We start from the raw sequence: 20,883 nt of genomic DNA, 5'->3' as shown, positions 1-20,883 counted from the left end.
ACTTTGATACAGGTTATTTCGATGCACGCTGACTAGCATTCCTCAGACTCAGGCCTTACTGAATAAAGCCAAACTTCCTTTGGGACTGCTGCTTCATCCTTTCAAAGACCTAGTGGTATGTTTCACTAATGAACATAAATGTCTAATGGAAAATTATCTTGGTGGTAAGGAATTTTCTACAGTAGTGCAAGAATCACATGTGGAATTTATCTGCGCTTTCTTTAGGAACTTGACCATTGACAGGTTCCTTTATTTGTAATTCAGCCATCATTTTTATTACCAAACACTTCGAAATGAGGTAAAATAAGCCTATTTTTGAAAAATTCAAGAGGTACTGAGAGAAAATAAATAAATGAACCATGCTATTTTAAAAAGTTGTAAATTATTTGCCTACTTAAAATGCTTTACCAAGTCTCCCAGTCCTGCCATTCTTGGAGTAAATTTATTGCTTTAGGAAGCTGTTCCCTCTGCTTAGGGGAAGAACAAAGAAGCCCTTCCACTTTTATCATAAGGCTTGGGGACCTTGACATACTCTTGGGAGGATCAGTACATAAGTGAGGTGACTATTCTAAAACAAATTTATATTAAGACTTTAGAACTTCTAGTATGTAGGATAAACTTTAAATAAGAACATAATTGCAGGGTTTAATTGGATACTTAATAATTTCCCCTTACCTTACTTTATGACAGTTCTTTCATGAGAATTTAGTAAGCCTCTTAATACAACATGAAGAAAATTCCTAATAACTTACTTGGTCATTTCATTGGCCATTTACCATCTATCTCAAAAATACATTGGGTATTTACCATGTTGATTTCATAATATAAATGTTTAATTAGAAAATAAATACTTTTAGACAAACCATAAGTGACTCTTCATCTCACAAAACAAACTGAGGGTTGCTGGGGGGAGGGGGGTTTGGAGAAGAGGAGTGGGGTTATGGACATTGGGGAGGGTATGTGCTTTGGTGAGTGCTGTGAAGTGTGTAAACCTGGCGATTCACAGACCTGTACCCCTGGGGATAAAAATATATGCTTATGAAAAATAAAAAATTAAAAAAAAATACTTTTGAAAAGGCAGGATTAATGAGAATGTTCCTGGAGAAAAATAGTTTTTAAAATCAGTACATTTTAACTACATAACTTTGTTGTGTGACAGTTTGGACACATCTTTTACCCTTGTTTTTCTTCTCTAAAATTACAGTATCCCAGAAGTTAACTTGAAAGGTATGGATTAGTATTTGGCCTTTAGATGTGATGATCACTGCCTTTAAAAAATCAGTTCTGTTTTTTTAGCAATTGCCTGTGGTTACCTCCAGTACAATTGTGAGATGCCGCTCATGCAGGACATATATCAACCCTTTTGTCAGCTTTCTGGATCAAAGGAGATGGAAGTGTAACTTATGTTATCGAGTTAACGATGGTATGTTTTTTTAATAACATTTACAAATTTCAGTTCATGTTGTAGAGAAAGCAGATAAGGTGAAATTTTAAAGAAAAGCACCAATAACCTTTCTTACTTACTTGTAATCCTTCAACACTAAGATAACTTTTGTTAACTTCTTTCTACACATTTATACATACGTACATATATGTGCATATGTATACATATATGAATAATTATATACTTTTTGAACAAAATGTGATATTATTCTGATACCACTTTTTAACATTTATTATATTAGATATATAATAAATAGCATATTTCATGGTATTATTTAAGCCTATAATTTAAGAAATATTTTTATTTAGAAATTGTCCCATGCCTTTTCTCTAGGGTGAAAGAAAATAAGTCCACAGAATAGCTGCCATTAGCTTCATTCACTGCTGTATGAAGGGAGGTGGGCAGTGCTAGAAGGTTAGTTGAATGTAGTTTTTTCAGTAATTGAGGAAGAGGAGATCTCTTTCAGAAGCTGCTTACAGTCAGTGTTTAAGGAATGTCAGCTAACCAGTAACACTTTATTAGGATTAGAGAGGAAAAAGGGTATGTTGATAACCATATTGAAACTTAGGTCTCCAGGGTACCTGGCTGACTCATTTAGGGGAGCATGTGACTCTTGCTTTTGGGTAGTGAGTTCAAACCCCACATTGGGTGTAGAGCTTACTTTAAAAAAAAAAAAAAAAATTAAGATAAAAAAGAAACTTGGTCTCTGTTTGAAAGGAAATTTCATTAAGCATTGGGAAATGGGGAATTTAAGAGATTTTTAAAGACCATTCTTATGTTTTTTAGGAGTAAAGTGAGCATAGAATAAGAACATAATTTTTACTCTAAAAATTTAGAAAACATATGTATAGGGTTTGGTATGCCTTTAAAATCTTATGTATATGTGCTTTAGAATGTGAAATAAAATTATAATAAAGGTAGGAATCATTTTAGTATGCAGCCCAGGACCATTTCATAAACTATGGCTTACCCTTCAACAGGATTTGAATTTCTAAACATTAATGGGAAGACAGGGGCAATGATAATTTAGAAAATATTCTTTGAGCACTAGTATATTATAAGTGGTAGGTAACTGATATTCCATAAAGGCCTCCTTAATTAATGGAAGTCACAGAACTGTTAGGCTTTAGCTTGTATTTTTACCATAGATTTGTGGGGCAGCCAGAGTCTGTACATATTGTGTCAAATGTTAATATTTGTGTACCATTATGAAATTTAACACAAAATATAGTCTCACATTTAAGATAATAATTGGTATTTAATGAATTTTTATCATCCTTTCAAGCTGATTTAGGAAAGCAGTTTTAGCAAGAATTAAGACAAAGACTATATTAGAAGGTAGGAAGAGAAAAATCACCGTTATTGTGGCTGTAAAAGCAAGACATACTTGGTGCTATTGAGTGTGGGGGAAACTTGAAGTCAAAAACAGTGTATTTATCCTTTAATATTTAGTCCATATTGGCTTATCTATAAATTCTGAAAATAAGAAAACAAATAATGCAAGATACATCAAACTTAAGCCTTTCAGTTTTATCACTGAATGTTGTTGACTTATAGTTCCTGAGGAATTCATGTACAACCCTTTGACTAGAGTTTATGGAGAACCTCACAGAAGACCTGAAGTTCAGAATGCTACTATTGAATTTATGGCTCCTTCAGAATACATGGTAAGCTTTCATTTTTATGTAGCCTATTTATTTAACACTGGGCTTTAAATAAAACATTGTAGCATTCTATAACAAAATTTTATGTTTTTAAATCTTATATTTGTTCATTATAAATGTAATTTATTATATAAGGGTAAATTTGAAAAGTAAAAGTATACGTAAAATTTCATCTGTATTTTTTGTGTATCAATCTAGAAATGTGAAATACCAGGATCATATTTACTTTTAGGTCACTTCCAATATTTTTCTAATAATGTCGTGATAAATGTTCTCTTGTAAGTACTATTATTATGCACTTGTATGAGTATCTGAGGTCTTGGATTTTTAAAATAATAATTAGGCCTAATGTTTCGTTAGCATTTCACATTTTATTAAGCACTTACATATTTTTGATCATCACAAACAACCATCCGATTTAAGCTAGGTCAGTGCTGTTAATCCTGCTTTACAGATGTGAACACAGATTAAGTGACTCGCTAAATATCCTTTAAGTAAGTGGGAGACCTTGTATAAAAATCCATGCCTTTTGATTTGCTTATGCTTTCACCATGCCATTATGCCTCTAAATAGAAGGAATATGAAGATAAGACTTCACATCAATTTTTTATGGTTTTTTTTTTTTTTAAGATTTTATTTATTTATTTCATACAGAGAGAGAGAGAGAGAAAGATCACAAGTAGACAGAGAGGCAGGCAGAGAGAGGGGGAGGAAACAGGCTCCCTGCCGAGCAGAGAGCTGAATGCAGGGCTCAATCCTAGGACCCTGAGATCATGACCTGAGCGGAAGGCAGAGGCTTAACCCACTGAGCCACCCAGGCGCCCCAATTTTTTATGTTTTATTTTACCTTGTTATGTTTTTGTGGGGATAATCTCCGGGCAATGGGAAATAGAAATTATGAGGGTTCATTTTTTTTTCACCACAGAAAAGTTCATTGTAGAAGACAGTTTTGTGACACTTAAATGGTTGGTAATAGTTTTCCCTAGTATAGCTATCTCTTTGTTGAATTAAAACCAAAAAATCAGAAGATGCATCTGTTCTTTTGTATTGGCTGCCCGAGGTGTCTTTTATCTCCCAGGGTTTGGAAAACTGACTTCCTTTAAATTTGTAAATTTGCCTATTGCAAGATGTTTTGCACCTTCTCCATTTATCTTTTAGGTGACAGATGCTATGAATCTGGCAAGTGGTCTGTGCAAAAAAATACAAAAGTTAGTACACTCCAAAAAAAATGTTAGTATACTACATGCCCAGTTCTCATTGTGGTTATTTGATGCTTTTTTATTGACTTGAGAACAAATCTTTGAGTTTGGAATTTTAAAATATAGTTGTACATTTTTATGGATCTTGACTAAAATGCGTTGGTTAAGAAACCAGCTCAGGCTAACTTGATTTGTCACTTACACAGTTTTAATTTCCCTAAATTGTGAAATACAGTATATATGTGGAAAAGTCTATAAAACAAATGTGTAGGTTAACAAGTAGCTGTAAACACCTGTGTTATTAGTACCATGCAGGTCAGAAATTGAACATTGCTGTACTCCCAAAAGCCCTCTGACTATATTTTCTCTCCTTGTCCCTAAAGAAAAACTCTCTGACTTAGGGCAATCACATCTTCATTTTTCTTTTTCTAACTCCACATCTGAAAACAGTATAATATAGTTCGTCTATTTTTAGAACTCCTGATATTTCTATGTTATTTTCTTAATCCATTATTGTTTATTAGTGTCTCCATTTAATCTACAGATGGTAGGTTTAGATTTAATCCTGTTAAAGGTCTTTAATGAGATCTTTCTTTTCTCCAGTTACGACCACCTCAACCTCCAGTGTACCTCTTTGTATTTGATGTATCTCACAATGCAGTTGAAACTGGATACTTGAATTCAGTTTGCCAGAGTTTGTTGGACAATCTGGATTTGTAAGTACCTTAATTCAGCTTAAATTTGAAACTACTGTTTGCAAAATGAATTAATAGTTTCAAAATACTAAAAATGCTGTATATAATTATGTTCTAAATGTCCATTTAAATTGGTTTGTTAGAGGTACATGGGTGGCTCAGTGGGTTAAGCCTCTGCCTTCGGCTCGGGTCATGAGCTCGGGGTCCTGGGATCGAGCCCTGTATCGGGCTCTCTGCTCAGTGGAGAGCCTGCTTCCTCCTCTCTCTCTCTGCCTGCCTCTATGCCTACTTATGATCTCTCACTGTCAAATAAATAAAATCTTTAAAAATAAATAAATGGGTTTTTAAAGATTTTATTTATTTATTTGACAGAGAGAGAGAGGGGGAAGCAGGCTCCCCCCTGAGCAGAGAGCCCAATGTGGGGCTCGATCTCAGGACGCTGAGATCATGACCTGAGCTGAAGGCAGAGGCTCAACCCACTGAGCCACCCAGGCCCCCTGAGAAACAAATTTATTTTAACTTTTCATTATGGAAAAATTTCAAACAACTAGTAAATAGAATGTAGTGAACTTCTAGGTACCATTCCTCAACTTCAATGATTTTATGTTCATTTGTTCTTGTTTCATCTAATCCCTCCCATACACAAACACTTTTTCCACATGAGTATTTTTTTCTTTCTTTCTTTTTTTTTTTAATTTATTTATCAGAGAGAGAGAGGGAGAGAGAGCAAGCACAGGCAGACAGAATGGCAGGCAGAGGCAGAAGCAGGCTCCCTGCTGAGCAAAGAGCCCGATGTGGGACTTGATCCCAGGACGCTGGGATCATGACCTGAGCCGAAGGCAGCTGCTGCTTAACCAACTGAGCCACCCAGGCCTCCCCCACATGAGTATTTTCACTCAAATCTCAGCCAGCATATCTTCTTACCTATAAATAATTGCAATTATTTTTTCACCCTAAGATACAAGTATCACAGCAAACAAAATTAGCAGTAATTCTGTAATATGGTTTAATACCTAGTTCAAGTTTTGGTTATGTCAGAAATGCCCTTTTTGAAGGTTTGTTGAAATAAGAATCCAAACAGTGTATACATGTTGCATTTAGTTGTCATATCTGTTAAGTCTCTTAAAATATCTGTACTATAAATGGTTCTTAGATATTTATTGTAACCTATAAAAGCTAGTATAACTTTTCACTGTTGTGAAATATAGTGCTCTTGCGTGGTATAGAAGAATGTGAAGGATCATATCTTACCAGAAATGGACTAAGTCTCTCACCTGGGCGAAAGGAGCCTCCTTATTCTTGCCAGCATTTGTATTTCTTTTTTATTTTAATTTTAATTAATTTTTTTATTTTTAAAAGATTTTATTTATTTATTTGGCAGAGAGAGAGAGAGAGAGATCACGAGTAGGCAGAGAGGCAGGCAGAGAGAGGGAGGGAAGCAGACTCCCCACTGAGCAGAGAGCCTGATGCAGGGCTCGATCCCAGGACCCTGAGATCATGACCTAGGCGAAGGCAGAGGCTTAACCCACTGAGCCACCCAGGTGCCCCTAAATTTTTATTTATTTTTTTAAGATTTTACTTATTTATTTGAGAAAGAGAGACCATGAGCAGAGGGAGGGGAAGGCAGAGCAGGCTCCCTTCTCACTGCACGGCTTGGTTCCAGGACCCTGGAATCACTACGGGAGCTGAAGGCAGACGCTTAACTGACTGAGCCACCCAGGCACCCAGTATTTGTATTTTTAATTAACAAGAATGAAAACTAGTTTGTCTCTCTCCTTAAGAAACTGAAGGTCCACATATTTAAGTTCTTTAAGACAGATACTTTTGGTGCTCTTAAGGTGAACGATGTAAGATTTGGGTAAACTTTTTTTTTTTTTTTTAAAGATTTATCCATCCATTTGACAGACAGAGATCACAAGTAGGCAGAGAGGCAGACAGAGAGAGAGGAGGAAGCAGGCTCCCCGCTGAGCAGAGAGCCCGATGTGGGTCTCGATCCCAGGACCCTGGGATCATGACCTGAGCCGAAAGCAGAGGCTTTAACCCACTGAGCCACCCAGGTGCCCCTGGGTAAACTTTTTAAAAGATATGCAATACATTAATTTATATTATATTTTAGGGGTGCATGGGTGGATCATTGCTTAAGCATCAAACTCTTGATCTCAGCTCAGGTGTTGATCTGAGGGTCTGAAGTTCAAGCCCTTTGGTGGGTTCCATGCCTAGCATATATACACATACATATATATATTATATACACATAGACACATGAATATATTATATTTTACAGTTGCTAAGTGGTAATTTTTTGTTAAATTAAAACTTTTTGTTAAAATCATCTACAAAGTTCACTATAAGAACATGAAAATGTTTATATACACATTCAAATATTTTTTTAATATATTATTTCCTTTGTAATTTATGTAACTTTATATAGATGTAGTGAGTTTTGGATTGCTGTATTATTGCAGGGTTTTATTGATTGTTTGGCTTACGTGTAATGTTTTCACTTTGAGTAAGTTCTGTTTTCATACTAGTTAAACATTTGGTGGATTAATCATTTATTTTGGGACTATTTCCGTAATACAAAAGTATTTTGTATGATATACATATATATGTTATCATATATCATATTTTGTATGATGTATATATGTTAACTCTTCACAGATATTTTTATATATGTATGTATATGGAAAAACTTGATGCAATATTCTTTTGAATTTGTTTGTTGTAGGCTTCCTGGGAACACCAGGACAAAAATTGGCTTCATTACATTTGATAGTACAATCCACTTCTACAGTCTTCAAGAAGGTCTCTCTCAACCTCAGATGCTAATCGTTTCAGATATTGAAGGTATATATACTTAAAATTATTGAAACGCCTTAGGAATTTTCAGTTTTATAAATATATCATGAATATTTGACATATGTATGTGTGTATGGTGTATATGATATGACTAAGAGCTTGAGTATAAAGTCATAAGCTTATTGTAATTGTAAGAGTCCTTTAGTCCAATCCCTCATTTTATAGAAGAGAAAACAGTAACAGAGGTAAAGTGAATTCTGAGGCAACAAAAACAAGTTAATGTTCAAACAAATTAAACATAGGTTTCTTTTTCCCTTCTTATTCATTCATTCAAAAAGTATTTGAGGAGAGACATATAAAAGTAGTGGGACAGAATAGGTTTATTCCAGGAATAAACCAAACATATATGCTGAACTGATTTTTTTTTTTTTTTAAGATATTACTTATTTATTTGACAGAGATCACAAGTAGGCAGAAAGACAGGCAGAGAGAGAGGAGGAAGCAGGCTCCGTGCTGAGTAGAGAGCCTAATGGGGGCTCGATCCCACTGGGATCATAACCTGAGCCGAAGGCAGAGGCTTTAACCCACTAAGCCACTCAGGTGCCCCTGAATTGATTTTTTTTTTTTAATAATTTACTTATTTATGGGGTGCCTGGGTGGCTCAGTGGGTTGAGCCTCTGCCTCGGACTTGGGTCATGATCTCAGGGTCATGAGATCAAGCCCTGCATCAGGCTCTCTGCTGGGCAGGGAGCCTGCTTCCCCCCATCTCTCTGCTTGCCTCTCTGCCTACTCGTGATCTCTCTCTCTCTCTCTGCCAAATAAATAAATAAAATCTTTTAAAAATAAATAAATTAAAATTAAAATAAAAAAGAAATACAAATGCTGGCAAGAATAAGGAGGCTCCTTTCGCCCAGGTGAGAGACTTAGTCCATTTCTGGTAAGATATGATCCTTCACATTCTTCTATACCATGCAAGAGCACTATATTTCACAACAGTGAAAAGTTATACTAGCTTTTATAGGTTACAATAAGTATCTAAGAACCATTTATAGTACAGATATTTTAAGAGATTTCAGGGTCCTGGGATCGAGTCCCACATCAGGCTCTCTGCTAGGCGGGGAGCCTGCTTCCTCCCCACTCTCTCTCTCTGCCTGCCTCTCTGCCTACTTGAGATCTCTGTCAAATAAATAAATAAAATCTTGGAGAAAAAAAAGAAAAAGGAAAATAGATAATTTGGCTTCTTCAAAATTAAAAAATAATTTTTAAAAAGATTTATTTATTTATTTAGAGAGCAAGTACACAAGAAGGGGGAGGGTCAAAGGACAGGGACAGAATCTCAAGCTGACTCTCCTAAGCATGGAGCCCTATGTGGGGCTCAAGTTCCCAACCCTGAGGTCATGACATGTGTGTAAATCAAGAGTTGGCCATTTAACCAAGTGAACCACCCAGGTACCCCCCAAATTAAGAACTTTTGTGTTTCACAGTTAAGAATGTAAAAAGGCAACCCACAGAATGAGAAAATATTATAAATCATATGTCTGATCAGGAATTTATATCTAGGGGCACCTGGGGTGGGTCAGTCATTTGAACTTTCTTTGGCTCAGGTCAAGATTCTAGGGTCTTGGGATTGAGCCCTGCATCTGGCTCCTTGCGCAGTGGGGAGCCTGCTTCTCCCTCTCCCTCTTCCTGCTGCTCCTCCTCCTCGTTCACATGCTCTCTCTCTCTCACATGCTATCTTTCTCTCCCTCTGTCAAGTAAATAAATAAAATCTTAATTTTATTTACTTATTTATTTATTTTTAAGGTTATTTATTTATTTATTTGGCAGACAGAGATCACAAGCAGGCAGAGAGGCAGGCAGAGAGAGAGAGGAAGGGAAGCAGGCTCTCTGGTGAGCAGAGAGCCCGACATGGGGCTCGATCCCAGGACCCTGGGATCAGGACCTGAGCTGAAGGCAGAGGCTTTAACCCACTGAGCCACCCAGGCGCCCCTTAATTTTATTTTATTTGAGAGAGAGACTAAGAGAGAAGAGAGAGAGCACAAGCAGGGTAAGAGGCAGAGGGAGCAGCAGACTCCCAATGAATGGGGGAGCCTGATGCGGGCTCAATCCCAGGACCCTGAGATCATGACCTGAGCCGAAGGCAGATACTTAGCCAACTGATCCACCCAAATGCCCCAATAAATAAAATCTTTTTTAAAAAATATAGGAATTTGTGGGGCACCTGGGTGGCTCAGTGGGTTAAAGTCTCTGCCTTTGGCTTGGGTCATGATCCCAGGGTCTTGGGGTCGAGCCCCGCATTGCGCTCTCTGCTCAGTGGGAAGCCTGCTTCCCCCTCTCTCTGTCTGCCTCTCTGCCTACTTGTGATGTCTCTCTCTCTGTGTCAAATAAATAAATAAAATCTTAAAAAAAAGATATAGGAATTTACATCTGCATTATAGAAAGAACTTCTACAACTGAACAAGAAAAACACAATTTAAAGTGGGTAAATGATTTGAATAGACATGTCTCTATTCTATACACAGTATTCAATATTTTCTATAAACAGTTGGCTGATAAGCTCTTGAAAAGATGCTCTGTATCATAAGTTATCAGGGAAATACAAATGAAAACCACGATGAGACTAGTTAGAAAATCTCAGATTCAGAATTCAAATTGTTTTGCTGCTCTGAGCATGTCTATGAATGTCCACAGAAGCAACAGCATGAGTATTGGTTTTGGGGTTACAAATAAATATTAGTGAGTAGGGTACATGGGTGAGCTCAGTTGGTTATGGGTCTTGCTCAGAGGGGAGCCTGCTTCTTCTTCTCCCACTCCCCCTGTTTGTGCTCGCTCTTTCTCTCACTCTCTGTCAAAAAAATAAATAAAATCTTCAAAAAAAAATTTTAGTAGGCAAATTGGCAAATACAGAATCCATAAATAGTGAGGACTCACTATACATCTTTAAAGGGCAGTAGTTTAAAAGAGCCCCGGTTTCTGTCCTGGTTGTTTTTAATCTCACAACAAACCAGCCTGGTTATTCATTCATTCCCTAACCAGATAATTATTTTGCATGAAATAAAATCACTGAATAGGTGATTCTGATGATGGGCCAAATTGTGAATTCACTGCTAAGATCCAGCCTCTCAGTTTTATACGTAAGCTGATGGATGGAGTGTCCCTTGCTGGATGTCATATAGCAGGGATTTAAAAAAAAGATAGTAACAAGTAAAATATTTGCAAGAACATGGAGAAAGTGGAACTCTCAGACACTGCTGGTTGGAATGGAAAATACTGCAGCCACTATGGAACAGTCTACCTCTTGCTCCAAAAGTTTATAAACATAGAGTTATCATATGACCAAGCAATTCTAGTCAATATATATATAGATACTCAAGGAAAGTAGGAAAATGTGCAGGTGGATGTTCATAGCAACACAGCCAAAAAGTAGAAACAACCCTAATGCCCCTTATTTGATGAATGGATAAATAAAAAGTGTATCCATACCGTGAAATACTATTTGTCAGTAAAAAAGAATAAAGTACTGATAGGTGCTTCAACATAGCGAACCTTGAAAACATTATGCTGAATGTCAGAAGCCAGTCATAAAGTACCTGATACTGTGACTCTTTCGTGTGTGACTCTTTTTATTTTAAAATTTTATCTGTTTTAGAAAGCTTGTGTGTGTGCGCGTGCTCGCACTTGTGGTGTGGGGGATGGGACGTGAGGGAGGAGCAGAAGGAGAGAGAATTCCAAGCAGACTCCCCCGTGGGTGCAGAGTCTGATGTAGGGCTTGATCTCACAATCCCGGGATCATGACCTTCGGACCATATTCTGAACTGAAATCAAGAGTTAGTTAGGTGTTGGGCTATTGGTTTCGTCTTAGATCATCTGGGCATGGAGTCTGCTTGGGATTCTCTGCCTCTCCCTCTGCCACTCACCGCTATCATGCATTCTCTAAATTAAATATTTTTAAAAATATGAAACGTCCAGGATAGGCACATCCACAGACAGACTGGTGGCTTCCTAGCTCTCTGGGAGTTGGCAGGGACATGAAGAGTTCACATGGTGTTTCCTTTTGGGATAATGAGAAGAATCTGGAATTAGTGTTGATGATTTGCAATTCTGTGAATATATAAAAACATCACTGAATTGTTGTCTTCTATAAGGGTGAATTCTATGATACGGGAATTATATCTCAATTAAACTTATTAAACATTTTTAAAATTTTTACGATTGATTTATTTGAGAGAGAGCTACAGAGCGTGTGGGAGGACGGGCAGAGGGAGAGAGCCTTAGGCAGCGTCCATGTGAAGCGTGGAACCCAACATGGAGCTTGACATCACGACGTGAGCAGAAAACAAGAATCAAACTTGGATGGCCTGACTGTGCCATCCACGCGCCTCAAAACATTCTTTAAAGAAAAAAATCTAAATAGTCAACTGTCAACGAGAATTTTTTCAGATTTTTCTAATTTATTTGAGAGAAAGAGAGATGCGGAGGGAGAAAGGGAGAGAGGGAGAGAGATAGAAGCAGATTCCCTGCTGAGCAGGAAGCCTGATGCGGGGCTCAGTCCCAGGACCCAGAGATCATAACCCAAGCCGAAAGCAGATGCTTGACCAACTGAGCCACCCAGGTGCCCTGACTGTAGAATTTTTGTGTGGCAGCTAAAGTAAATATTTAATATTACAAATAGTATTTTAGTATTATTTTTTATGAACATTATAATGAGCCTTTAAAAAAAAAAGCAAATAGTACCAATATGTGGAAAGTAAGACTTCTTATAATCCTTCACCTCCAACCATAGTTTTGCTTCCTTTTAAAGGAAGAGAATTTAATTCCTAAGTAAAAATGAATTTGAATCCTGAGGAGCTCATCTGAAGTGGTCAGTTAGCATACCATCTGATTTACCTGATTTTATAGTCTCATAAATATTGGCACTAGTTGGGACATTCTTTATGAGACAGTATGTGCTTTTTGAATGACAGAGCTGTTGTTGGGTTCCATTACTTCTTTGTAAAGACCTAGCATTCTTGTGTGTCATCTTAGTCAACATTTTTTTTTTAATGCCAAGACTACTAGTTTCATGGGCTAATAAGCAAGAATGTAAAGTAGGATTCTGAACTCTTGTCTTTAACTTAAGAAGCAAAGCACTTGTGCAAACCTGTACTGAGTGTTTACTCAACAGATCAATATTTTCTAATTAGGAGCCTATTTACCTTTTATATGGTAACATAAGTTATAATAAATACCTAAATCAATAGTCCTTTGATGGCTTTTTTAATATAGGTAGACAGTGCTTATATAATAGAGGAGGTCACTTTTCTTTAAATTATGAGGGTGGTTAAATTTTTTTTTTTTTTAAGATTTTATTTGTCAGAGAGAGCACAAGTAGGGGGAGCAGCAGACAGAGGGAGAAGCAGGCTCCCTGCTGAGCAAGGAGCCAGACACCAGACTGTATCCCAGGACCCTGAGATTGTGACCTGAGACAAAGGCAGATGCTTAATGGACTGAGCTACCCAGGCATCCCTGGGGGTGGTTAATTATATCAGTGTTAAATGTTTGGAACATCTTTAACAATTAAGTTTTGTTTGAAAGAAATATTTATTTATTTTTTCAGATGTTTTTATACCTATGCCAGAGAACTTATTAGTAAATTTAAATGAAAGTAAAGAGGTAAGTTACATTTTCTTATCTGACACATTTTTTTAAAATATTGAAGGAATGTATTTTCAAAATGAACTTTAAGTAGTTTTTTTCTTTCTGAGGCATTTCTAAGATGTATAACATTTTATATTTGCTGTTAGTTAAAATTCATCAGATGAACAGATCTTGAGTTTACCCTTGAACTGATGGCTCTTAAGTCTAACGTAGCAAGATACTTTGTAATAGGGTAGAAGATAAGCCTATTTCGTAAAGGAAAACCTGAAGGAAACCTGCCTTGCCACCATTTGGGAAATGGGGAGGGTTGCTCAGATAAGCTTCTGGTCACTACATAGAAGCACTTTAGCTAGGCTGCTTTCAGTGCCCTTTGCTTTTCTGATTCACAGAGTGTCATTGGGGTCAGTTCAGAAGAAACTTATTCCCTGCCTGGAAATTGCCATGACATAATACAGTGAGAGGTGAACAGAATGTGTCTGAAGGGGGGATGTTGTCTACCCTGTACATGCATATATGCCGTAGGGGTAACATTTTAACTAGCAAGTCTATGGTCTCAGCTGTTGGCAACAGTGACTTCACCATAGCGTGAAGTACTTCTTTTCCCTTTAACTCTCTTTATTTGTACAACCTAACCTGAATAGGTAGTAGTTTTTCATTTTGTTTTTCTTTTGTAGTGGTATTACTAGTTGGAAAATTTACTGGCTATCTTAGACTTTTCAATAGGGGAAGAGTTAAATCGCTTTGGAACTGAAAAGAATAAAGTGTGTAGAGGTGATTGAGAAGGCCGTGTTTGATGGCATTAAAAGAAATCAAATCTAAACTGTGATGGTTCTTTTGGATACATTTTGGACTTATAGTCTTGCTGGACTACTGCATGTGCAAGAACTGTAAGGCCCCAATTTTGATTTGTCTTGCTTGCCAATTTATAATGTTGACTTAAAATGGCTTTCTTGTCATTTGGCCAACTTCATTGTTTACTGTACTGTCTGTAGATTCTCTGACCATCATCATGACTCAGTGTCTTGTCTACTGTATTAGTTATTGACTTTTGTGGAAGAAGTTTTTAATTGTTAACATCTTTGAGTTTTCTTGCTTTATTTTACAAGCTTGTTCAAGATTTACTGAAAACTTTGCCACAAATGTTCACCAAGACCCTGGAAACCCAGAGTGCCTTGGGTCCTGCACTTCAGGCTGCCTTTAAGCTGATGTCCCCAACTGGTGGTCGAATGTCTGTCTTTCAAACACAACTTCCTACTCTTGGAGTGGGAGCCCTGAGACCACGAGAGGAGCCCAACCAAAGGTCATCTGCTAAGGTTAGAAAGTCATCAAATGTATGTTACCATATATTTTGGGACTCTGCTCTGTCCTTTAACCACAAAGCCTGTTCATTTATTTTTCAGTTGTGGAGAGGAGGGAATATAAGGAAAGAGACAAAGCATTTCTCTTTTATGTCGAAATTTCTATTTTGTTACACTTACCACCTGATTCACTTTTACCTTATTTTTGGATCTTTAGCGGGCCGCTAGCAGTGCAGCCTGCCTTTAATAAGAAAGTCTGGCAGTCTAAAGAATATACCTTTTAGGAACAAAGTAGAATGTGGGTGACCGCTAAAAAGTAGTCTGTCTTATTGACTGCCATGGATTGCTTTTGAGCACTTTGTGTATATAAACGATTTGAAGTGTGTATTGGTTAAAAGATGATGAGAGTTGCTGTATACTGTAATGATGATGGTGTCAGTCCTGGGGTCAGTCTGTCTAAATTCTGCTTTTTGTTTTATCATTTTTACTACTATGTTTTTAAAGATTTTATTTATTTGTAATAGAGAGCACAAGCAGGGGGAGCAGTAGGCAGAAGGAGAAACAGGCTCTCTGCTGTGCAGGGACCCCGATTTGGGGCTTGATCCCAGGACCTTGAGATCATGACCTGAACCAAAGACAGATGCTTAACCGACTGAGCCACCCAGGCGTCCCTCAACTGCCTTTTAGCTGTACGAGCTTGAAGAATTAATTTCTTTGCCCTTCTGTTTCCTTATGTTTATTTATAAAGTAAAAATAATTATAGTACTAGCTTCTTACAATAGTTCAAAGGTCTACATAGATATTACACATGAATTCTTTAGAACATTTTCCAGCATTCTAAGCATTTAATAGATTATTGAAATTAGCATTATAGATGTATTTCTTTTTAAAAGTAGAAAATAGGGGCGCCTGGGTGGCTCAGTGGATTAAGCCGCTGCCTTCAGCTCAGGTCATGATCCCAGGGTCCTGGGATCGAGCCCTTCATCGGGCTCTCTGTTCAGCAGGGAGCCTGCTTTCTCCTCTCTCTTTGCCTGCCTCTCGCCAACTTGTGATCTCTGTCTGTCAAATAAATAAATAAAGTAAATCTTTAAAAATAAATAAATAAATAAATAAATAAATAAATGTAGAAAATAGAAAATCCTTAAGCGGTACATGTTTTTCGCTGAGAAAATGAAGAACTGAAAAGAAAGCATTTTTAGCATGCCCAAGGATAATTGTTAACATCTTGGTATATATATATATATATATATATTTCAAGGGATAGGTTTTAAAATTTTATGACAATTTAATAATTAAAAATTTTTTCTTTCTTGTAATTTATTTTTAACAGGAGATTCACTTGACACCATCCACTGACTTTTACAAGAAATTAGCCTTAGATTGTTCTGGTCAGCAGGTAGCCGTGGACTTATTCCTTCTCAGTGGACAGTATTCTGACTTGGCTTCTCTGGGTGAGTTCTTCCTCATGATTATTTTTCTCAAGTGAATGTGAAAATGACATTTATATGATGATACTCTAAATAAAGGACAAAGTGAAGGAATTTTTATTCCTTTGAGAGAGTTAATCAGTCTGTTACAAACCTTTGGTCTTCTAAACATTTATTATGTATTTCTGAACGTTTATAATAGAGAGATTTTATACTGCTATTTAAAAGGATGAAATACTCTTTTTTTGATAATACTTTGGGAGGCTGGGGCAAGATTGATTCAAACACCAGTAGTTTTTTCATGCAGTATTAGTTAATTACAGAATTTTTAAAAAGTATGTGTTTTCTTCCAGGTTGTATTTCTCGGTATTCAGCAGGAAGTGTCTATTACTATCCTTCTTACCACCATCAGCAGAACCCAGTCCAAGTACAGAAATTACAGAAGGAACTACAGAGATACCTCACTCGAAAGATTGGCTTTGAGGCAGTCATGAGGATTCGGTGTACGAAAGGTGGGGGCACTTTTTTCACACTTACATAGATGTGTTGCTTTTGATATCAATAAATAAACATTTTCAGCTAACGTTATTTCATAAGGTTTGCTCATAAGAGTTTATTTTGGGGTGCCTGGGTGGCTCAGTGACTCAGGTCATGGTCTCAGGGTCCTGGGATCAAGCCCCGCATTGGACTCTCTGCTCAGCAGGGAGCCTGCTTCCCCCTCTCTCTGCCAACTTGTGATCTCTGTCTCTCTCTCTCTGTCAAATAAATATATAAATAAATACATACATCTTTTTAAAAAAAAGTTCATTTTATAAGAGATTTTACTTAAACTAATGGAATATGAAATTAAGAATAGAGAAGAGAGGTACCTGGCTGGCTCAGTTGCTAGAGCATGCAACTCTTGATCTCAGGGTTGTGAGTTCAAGTCCCACATTGGGCGTGGAGCCTACTTAAAAAAAAAAAAAAAGGTTTCTGAAGAAACATTATAAAAGAAAATAGAAGCTTTTTTTAAAATATTTTTTTAAATTTATTTGACAGCGCACAAGCAAGGGAGCAGGAGAGGGAGAAGCAGGCTCCCCACTAAGCAGTGAGCCCAGTGCAGGGCTCGATCCCAGGACCCTGGGATCGTGATATGAGTTGAAGGCAAAGACTTAACCCACTGAGCCACCCAGGCGCCCCAGAAAATAGAAACTATTTTGAATGTTCTGAAAGCCACTGAATTGTACGTGTATGTGTGATTTTTATGGTATGTGAATTATATCTCTCATTTAAAAAAAATTGGGGGCACCTGGGTGGTTCAGTGGGTTAAAGCCTCTGCCTTCGGCTCAGGTCATGATCCCAAGGTCCTGGGATCGAGCCCCACATCAGGCTCTTTGCTCAGTGGGGAGCCTGCTTCCCTTCCTCTCTCTCTGTCTGCCTCTCTGCCTACTTGTGATCTCTCTCTCTCTCTCTCTGTTAAATAAATAAATAAATAAATCTTCTTCTTCTTCTTTTTTTTAAAGATTTTATTTATTTATTTGACAGAGAGAGATCACAAGTAGGCAGAGAGAGAGGAAGAGAAGCAGGCTCCCTGCTGAGCAGAGAGCCTGATGCGGGACTCGGTCCCAGGACCCTGAGATCATGACCTGAGTCGAAGGCAGAGGTTTAACCCACTGAGCTACCCAGGCGCCCTTTTTTTTTAGATTTTATGTATTTATTTGACAGAGTGCACAAGCAAGGGAGCAGGAGAGGAAGAAGCAGGCTCCCCGCCAAGCAGTGAGCCCAGTGCAGGGCTCGATCCCAGGACCCTGAGATCATGACCTGAGCCGAAGGCAGTGGCTTAATCCACTGAGCCACCCAGGCGCCCCAAACTTTTTTTTTAAGTAGGCTGTACACCCAGCATAGGGCCCAGTGAGGGGCTTGAACTCACAACTCTCAGATCAAGAGCTGAGCTGAGATTAAGAGTTGGATACTTGGGGCACCTGGGTAGCTCAGTGGATTAAAGCCTCTGCCTTCGGCTCAGGTCATGATCCCAGGGTCCTGGGATTGAGCCCCGCGTTGGGCTCTCTGCTCAACGGAGATCCTGCTTCCTCCTCTCTCTGCGTGCCTCTCTGCCTACTTGTGATCTCTCTGTCAAATAAATAAATAAAATCTTTAAAAAAATATATTTTATTTATTTATTTGAGAGAGAGCAAGAGTGAGAGAGATAGCATTCACAGAGGGAGAGGGAGAAACAGACTTCCTGCTGAAAAGGGAATCCAACACAGGGCTGGATCCCAGGACCATGAGATCATCATCCTAGCGGAAGGCAGACCCTTAACCGACTGAGCCAACCAGGTGCCCAAAACTAAACTTTCTCCCCCACTCCACAGCTCCACAACTAAACTTTTGAATTTACTCTGTCAGTCTGATAGGTGACAAAGATAAAATGGAAGTATCTATATATTGCCTTATGTAAATCATCTTGATAAAATTTTCTCTTCTAGGTCTTTCCATTCATACTTTCCATGGGAACTTCTTTGTTCGGTCGACAGATTTACTGTCTTTGCCTAACGTAAACCCAGATGCTGGGTATGCAGTACAGATGTCTGTGGAAGAGAGTCTTACTGACACTCAGTTGGTTTCCTTTCAGTCTGCACTCTTGTATACATCCAGCAAAGGTAAATTGGTTTTGTTTGTTTGTTTTTATTGTGGCAAAGACATATAACATGAGATTACACTTTTAGCAGATTTTTAAGATTACAGTCCAGTGTAGTTAACTATAAATCCATTGTGTTGTGGCAAAGGTAAATTTTTTTATTTAGTCATGTATTCTTTGCCTTATAATGAATGCCCTCTCCTTTGGACATACTCACTCCTATTAAGCCAGAAGAGTATTTCTCATCTTAAGAGCTTTGTTGCTATTCCTGGTAAAGCTAAGATGTGTTGTATTTGTTTTCCTTAGCCATTGTTTTTAACAGATATTTACTAAGAGTCTACTTAGTGTCAGGCTGATTGTTTAGAAAAATCTTAGTATTGTCAGATTGTTTTTTGGAAGGATTTCACCAATTCATGGTCCCATCAAGTGCCCTTTCCATTTCAGCCTCTGATTTTGTGTGTGTGTATGTCTTTGCATGTCTCTCTGTATGTTTATTTGTTGTTGTTGATAGGCTAATTATTGTAACTGTTTTCTTTTAGCTCTCACTGTTTTTGGCTAGAATAGAAACTCTAAACACTGGGGCGCCTGGGTGGCTCAGTGGGTTAAGCCGCTGCCTTCGGCTCAGGTCATGATCTCAGGGTCCTGGGATTGAGTCCCGCATCGGGCTCTCTGCTCAGCAGGGAGCCTGCTTCCTCCTCTCTCTCTCTCTGCCTGCCTCTCAGTGTACTTGTAATTTCTCTCTGTCAAATAAATAAATAAAATCTTTAAAAAAAAAAGAAAGAAAAAGAAACTCTAAACACTGTTACCCTTTTTTGCAGATATTATTTCTCCTTTTTAAAAGTAATTTAATGAGCTCCTCATATGTACATTTTCATCACTCTTCATGTATCAGTACAGGTTGTAGTATGAATATCATCTCTAGTTTTTTGACTTGTTTTTCATTAGTGTTCAAGGTTTTACTGGTTAGAAATTTTAAAAATTATATCAGACATAATATCTGATATTTGATGGTTATCAAAAAGTTTTCATCTTTCTGTATTTATTGATTTTTTATTGTGGGTAATTACTAAAGAGAAAATAATTGTATTTTTTTTAAAGATTTTATTTATTTATTTGACAAACAGAGATCACAAGTAGGCAGAGAGGCAGGCAGAGAGAGAGAGGAGGAAGCAGGCTCCCTACTGAGCAGAGAGCCCTATGCAGGGCTCGATCCCAGGACCCTGGGATCATCACCTGAGCTGAAAGCAGAGGCTTTAACCCACTGAGCCACCCAGGCGCCCCGAGAAAATAATTATATTAATTGATTTTTTTTTTTTTTTTTTAGTTTTTTCTGCTGGGTGTGGTGAATAAACAATAAATAAACAATCTTGGAACACTGAAAAAATAAAATAAAAAGTTTTTTCTGTGATTAAAGAGGAAAGTATAAAATTTCTTTGGACTTTAAATGTCAAAACAGACTCTAGAACACGTGTGGAAGTATTGTTGTCATTATGTATGTATTCATTAGTGTATGTAATTCATATATACAATGTATGTAATTTAAAATTTATATTAATAAAAAAGATAAAATAACCAAAATATTCAGAAAAAAGATTTTTAAGCTAGCATTTTACCACCATTTGATTATGATCTCTTTTCAATTGTAATTTGAACAAAAAGAATTTTTTAAAAAATTTTATTTATTTGAAAGGGAGAGAGGGAGCACAAGTAGAGGGGAGGGGCAGAGGGAGATGGAGAAGCAGACTCCCCACTGAGCAGGAAACCTGAACCAGGGCTTGATCCCAGGATGCCAGGATCATGACCCTGAGCCTTATTATCTCAGGGCAGATGTTTAACCGACTGAGCCAGTCAGATGCCCCAAACAAAAAGAATTTTGTAGTGAAAAAATAAGAGGGCTCAGTCAGTTAAGCATCTGCCTTTGGCTCATGTCATGATCCCAGGGTCCTAGGATTGAGTCCCGCATCAGGCTCCCTGATAAATGGGGAGTCTGCTTCTTCCTCTGCCCTTCCCCGCCCCCACTGCTTGTGATCCCTCTTTCTCTCTCTCTCTCTCTCAAATAAAGAAAATCTTTAATGAATAAAACTCTGAAGTTTGTTTCTTTTT

At 37.6% G+C, this 20,883-nt stretch overlaps 1 protein-coding gene across 2 annotated transcripts in view; it reads left to right on the top strand.

The window, feature by feature from the left end:
- Nucleotides 1–20,883, top strand: part of SEC24A (SEC24 homolog A, COPII coat complex component) — a 65,015-nt gene that overhangs the window by 31,698 nt on the left and 12,434 nt on the right. For both annotated transcript variants that reach the window (XM_032336693.1, XM_032336692.1), the window contains 10 exons: nt 13–115; nt 1,297–1,423; nt 3,002–3,111; nt 4,911–5,023; nt 7,731–7,849; nt 13,398–13,453; nt 14,545–14,751; nt 16,067–16,187; nt 16,517–16,675; nt 18,629–18,802. In XM_032336693.1, coding sequence (XP_032192584.1) covers nt 13–115; nt 1,297–1,423; nt 3,002–3,111; nt 4,911–5,023; nt 7,731–7,849; nt 13,398–13,453; nt 14,545–14,751; nt 16,067–16,187; nt 16,517–16,675; nt 18,629–18,802 — 1,289 coding nt within the window. The remainder of the gene's footprint in view (nt 1–12; nt 116–1,296; nt 1,424–3,001; nt 3,112–4,910; nt 5,024–7,730; nt 7,850–13,397; nt 13,454–14,544; nt 14,752–16,066; nt 16,188–16,516; nt 16,676–18,628; nt 18,803–20,883) is intronic.

This window comes from Mustela erminea, chromosome 3 (assembly GCF_009829155.1).
Source record: "Mustela erminea isolate mMusErm1 chromosome 3, mMusErm1.Pri, whole genome shotgun sequence".
NCBI classification, from domain to species: domain Eukaryota; kingdom Metazoa; phylum Chordata; class Mammalia; order Carnivora; family Mustelidae; genus Mustela; species Mustela erminea.
This window is presented reverse-complemented; position numbering and strand designations above follow the sequence as displayed.